Raw genomic sequence first — 5,610 nt, forward strand, 5'->3', positions numbered from 1 at the left:
TGGCAGGGGGGCAGGCTAGATGATCTGTTCAGGTCCCTCCTGACCCTAGCTACTATGAAACTAAGAACTCTCAAAATTGATGAGGAGTTAATCTTTCTTATTCATTACTGATTGTTACAACAATCATGGTGGACACAAAGATACTGGAAACAGTTTAAATAGCACTCATCTCTCAACAGTAGGAATGGAAAACTGGAGTGATGAAATTGCCTCTGAAATATAGTTTCAAGTGATTTATAAGACAGCTACATTTGCACAGGAGTTTGATGAACTTGCTGACGTTTCTCAACATGCAAGAAAAGTTACACCCGTCTCCTGGCGGTAGGGATACAGAGGCTGAGAGGGCATTTTCTTGGACACACCCGATTTTTGGACTACGAAGGTGGTAAGTGAAACAAAATAAAGGGTGCCATCATGCTTCCTTTGCGGTCTACCATTCTAGTAGACCTTGGTGTGTAGATTATCAATTCGATCTCCCTGTACTTTTTATTAATAATAAATCTTCCTCCAACTAGAGTGAGACAATAAGCATTTTATCAGAGAAAACATTGGCTTAGAACTTACAATGCCCAAACCATGCTCGTTACTGGAAATTAAATGGCTTCAATCCAGAATTCAGAAAAGCAGGAGTCAACCCTGAATTTGTTGGGGGACCAGCAGCATTAGGATGATTAATTAAAAAGAACCGTGAGAACAATGAGGGGGGAAAAATCTGTATTTCAGAATGTTATAGACAAACATGTTATTTTGAGGTCCGGCTTTTACTTATATTTGTTCATTTGAAGATTATAACAATACCTATTTCTCGGTGCCTCCTTAACTGTTACATTAGCTTCCAACTTAAATACAATAGGAGTCTTCTCATTCTCCTGTCACTTTTTAGTAATATTTTTAGCATGCTCAGCCTTACTTTTTGCCAAGTCACTTAAACAATAAAGTTTTCCTTCAAGGTTTAGCTTTACACAAAAAAACTGGCATCAGTTCAAGATAAGACAGCCAGGTCCCATAAATAGCCTGAATTTTAAGAAAGTGAGTGTCTTGATTTAAACAATGGACGGAAGGTCAGTGTTAAAATAGCTTTTTAAACTACAAAGGGCCACTCAATATGGTTTAAAAGAAATGGCTGCTAAGGTAAGGTTTTCTTTACTGTTGTGTTTTTCCAGCTCAAATGAAGCACATTCCTCTGTTTTACATTATGGACTCTTATCTACACAATGCTCTTTGGAAATGGCTGTACAATTGCCTAATAAAATATTTGACCCTTAAGAAAATAGGAGCTTTTCTCTTTTAGTGCACACATGAAACTTTGCTCATCCAAAATAATCTCCTTATTATTACTTAGCTATAGCTATTTACTAGTAATTTATTGTCTACCACAGTTGGCCCTACCTTTCAATAAAACTGCTATCTTAACCCACCCCTTAATTCCCAGAAATCACAAAAAAATGCTTCAGAACCAAAAGCTTAATTAATAATTTGGCAAATTATTATCACGTCACAGTCTATAGTAATTTGGTTAAAGAGTGGCCAAAAGACAACCTCTACCATAATCAAGTTGTGGGTGTTTTAGTGCAATTAAGAGGAATACGTATAATACATGTACACAGCATAACTTTCCTCTGCCTGGAAAAGGTGAATTGGTCACCCCCTTCACGCTGTCACTTACACAATGTTTTACACCAGCAGATAAAGATACTTCTCCTGACCTTTTAAGTGATAAGTGGCACGCTACGAGGAACGTCTGACTCAAGGTTAAACGTGGTCTGTGCAAAACGAAGCACTTCAGCTAAATATCATATTCTTGGAGCTATGCCTTGAAACTGTTGTTGACTGAAGAATCAAGTTAAAAGGAGGGTTTGCAAAAACAGAAATATGTAGAGCAACTCTTGCTTTCATTCTCAGTACTCTTTCAACACTATTCACCATGTTTAATTAAAAAAGAAAAACAACTTTCTATTGTGGAACAAAGCTTCAGAGCTATTGACTATTAAGTTCACAATAATATGCTGTCCTACTTTGACAGTGAAACTGCTACGAAGTATAGAAAAAGTAAATTTGCCCTGTGTAATCCAAATAGCATCTGTACGACAACTCTACTGAAAGGCAATGTTTTTCCGCAGGCTGTTACAAAACTGCACCAGGAAAAATTGCCTCCCTCCCCCCGTTTCTTTATAATATACATTTACGTAAAGGTGATAAAAACAATTTAGAAAAATAGGTACTGATAAACTGATAAATGAACCACTCACCCCATCATAGAAATTAATGGAATTCATGTCATTCTTTGAAATGGTAATGCTGCCGTGGTGGGGATGAGAAAACAGAATCCCGTCTGAAAAGAAGTACAATTTACCTACAATTGAAAAGAAAATAGATTAGTATTATGCGACACGGCAATATCTAGCTGCGTGTCGCCTTTTCCCAAGTACATCCTATTCAGTTTTGTACAATACCTAGCTGTGGTTCCAGTCCAACATTTAGATCACATGCGGAATATAACCAGCATAGAAAATGGTGCATTAAGAGACAAATGGAATGAATCTGTGCATCTGCACTGATGTCCAAAACACAATAATCTTCACTACATCTCCCCATCAGGGTGGAAAACCCAGTAAAATGGTCTTATTTGACAAAACAGGACCCTACATGCCTTGCATGGGTTTGTTAGCCAATTATTTGGGGGCTTAAAAAAATAAAGCTAAGAATATGATTCCATGTTATAACTGAACAAAAGCAAAAAGGGGAAAAGAAGAGTGACGGTCTACTAAGAAGAAAATAGCAACAATACCGTTTGGTTGTTAGCATATCACAATTTATTAAGACTTGTTTAATGAATACAAACATAACACTTTAGATAAGAGATGCACAACTGTTGATACTAAAGCAAAAATGGAAGTGGGGTTTATGTCCCCTGACTTCTTCCCCCTCGCCCCCGCTTAAAGACATCTGGACAGTCCCTTTTTTATGCATCTAAAGTCTGACTTGCTTCAACAGTAATACCATTGAAGCAAGTCAGGTTTTAGATGCATAAAAAAAGGGACTGTCCAGATGTCTTTAAGCGGGTTGGGGGGTAAGAAGTCAGGGGAAATAAATCCCACTTCTCTTTCATTTCACAAACTCTCAAAATTGACTTTGTTGCTAACTTTCAACACGTGCAGCAAAAAATCTGTAAAAGGGTTTGGACTTTTTAACCACTATTTCCTAATGGACAAAGGGCTAATAGCTGCTCCAAAGCAGGAGTCCATACTCTGCTTTTAAACACAGCTAAGAGTCAACACTGCAAAGGTTTTGCTCTACTTGGATGGCAACAGGACTATGCAGATGCAACACTTACTGCTATCCATGGGATTCTGTCTGGTTCTACCCTAAGTTTTTATTCTTCTCCCATACATGCACAATTTTCCCATTAGCTGGCGATGCAATGAAATACTAGCTACACCACCTCCTTTTATCTGCTTTACAAACATCTAGGGTCTTCAAAAGACTAGGCTGGCCTATGGAAACAGCTAGAAAAACAGGTGCAGACAGCCTTGCTACCATAACTTACTTTCCAAACACAAAAAAGATCTCCAGAGGAAGAGTTTGGCGGCAAAAAATACACCGCAAGCCGACAGCAGCAAAAGCAGTTTCTGCTACTACAAGAGAACGCCACCGTCAGAACAGAAACTAGGAACTGCCAACAGGATCAAAGCCATCAGATACAGACTTTCTATCTAAAAGAATAGGGCAGCGGGCCAGACAGGAAAGCACTTGTGAGACAGCACAGAAGAATGAAGAGAGGAAATGAGCTAAAGTAAAGGAGTAGAGAGAACAGATCCAGAAGGCAAACACAATGAAAGCAGTGGCAGAGTCTGGCCTCAGACTATTATTAATCCATGCCTCAGAACAAAGGTTTCATCATTCTGTCAACTGGCAGATGCACATAATTATGAAAGTATTGCAGAGGTGTATATGCCTTCTTATGATTGGTTAAGGAAAGAAGGAAAAACACACTGGGCCAAATCCCATTCTACCTATATTTTACATATAAAAATGAAGTTTATTTTCTACCTATGGGGACTTTTTACCATCTTTAATTTTCCCTGAGCCTGAGGAAGGGCAGGTGAGCCCAAAAGCTTGCAGAACAAGAACTTCCTCAGCCTGATGAATGGTTTTTAAACCGGAAAACTTGCTAAAATTTTTTTTCCAACTATTTAAGTTCGTCTAATAAAAGGTATCAGATTCACCCAAAGAACCTTGTCGGCAGAATAAGATTTTGTTTTGAAATTTCTTAGTTGGTCTAATAAAAGGCATCTTCTCTCTGAACCAAGAGTCCTAGAGTTTTGCATTCTACCTATTAGGCACTTACAGAGACTTGAGCGAGGTGGAACAGGATCACACCTAGAGTCACTGCAAAACTGGTCATGTAAAATGTGGGTTGATCCCCATTTTCTTCACTGCCTTTTTTTCTTTTCTTTTCAATCACAGTCTTACAGCCTGTTACAGAAGCAGATGCAGTTATGAATGTGCAGGGATTTGAATAGAATGGAATAGGATCACAATTACGCATCATGGAATAGGATCTCTGCCTTTATGACACCGTCAGAGATCTCTCAAAGGATGCCAAGTTTCCCAAACAATGTCAGAGAGACAAAAGGAGGAGAAGGCACGGAGGTTAGAGCATCTGGAACTAAAGAGAGGCCACAAAAACTAAAATTTGTCCAGTCAAGTGCCTAACATAAAGATCACAAAGTTACCTTCTGCTACTCACGAGATTCAATATGGTACATTATTTTGCCTAAATTTTTTGTTTTTTTTGCCGTTTTAACTTTGGTAAGCATCTTCAAGCAACAGTTCAGATTATCAGAATTACACCCCAGATATAGTGCAAAAATGGGAAAGTTTTATGAATACAGCTCCCCCCCCCAAAAGCAAAACTTCTATTCTTTACCCTAATAATCTAGAGAGCCAATATCTTGTTTAACCTGATATTGCAATGGCCAGCTTAATACGTTTCCCTACTTGGATGTACCCCGGTCATTTGAGATGTAGCAAACTCACTCAATCTGAAGATGACTGCTGAAGCACTTGGTACATCATGATACTACCCAGATCTCTGCACATGCATTTATTTAGCATGTATTTGGTAGCAATTAGACTGCTACAGGATTTCTCCCCAAACAAGCTTTCAGCTTAAAAGGTAAGCACTGGAATTTAAAGTTCTTCAATCTCTCATATACTTGGAAAAAAAATGTTCTCGGGACAGAAAAATATATTATGCCTTAAGCAGTACATTGTGGTGTTATATATCAAGAGATTTAACGCACTGTTCTGTGAGCTGTACCACAAAGCCAGGAAAAAAGCCACCACAAACGAAGCCTCGTTACGCTGACTACTCCAAGTTTGTTTCGGCTGAACACTAAACTAGTGTCAGTATGTTTAGCAGTTGACTGCTTGCAGGAAAAATGAAACAGAAGAAAGCCTGGCATTTGCTCAGGTACAAGAGGTAGAAGCATCAGTCCCTAGGAAGGAATGGTTTTAGTCTGAGCTGAAACGGGAAACGAACATCAAGGATTACTCTTGCAGGGGCCAGGGGAGGGTAAAGAGGGAAGGGGAGGGGAGCAGCAAGGG

General features: G+C 38.9%; 1 protein-coding gene across 1 annotated transcript in view; it reads right to left on the reverse strand.

Annotated features, from left to right (window-relative positions):
- Positions 1-5,610, reverse strand: part of CUNH20orf194 (chromosome unknown C20orf194 homolog) — a 127,079-nt gene that overhangs the window by 48,341 nt on the left and 73,128 nt on the right. The window contains 1 exon segment of the mRNA XM_014518655.2: positions 2,250-2,353. Within this exon segment, the coding sequence (XP_014374141.1) occupies positions 2,250-2,353 (104 nt within the window).

Source organism: Alligator sinensis, unplaced genomic scaffold (assembly GCF_000455745.1).
Source record: "Alligator sinensis unplaced genomic scaffold, ASM45574v1 scaffold12_1, whole genome shotgun sequence".
Classification (NCBI taxonomy): domain Eukaryota; kingdom Metazoa; phylum Chordata; order Crocodylia; family Alligatoridae; genus Alligator; species Alligator sinensis.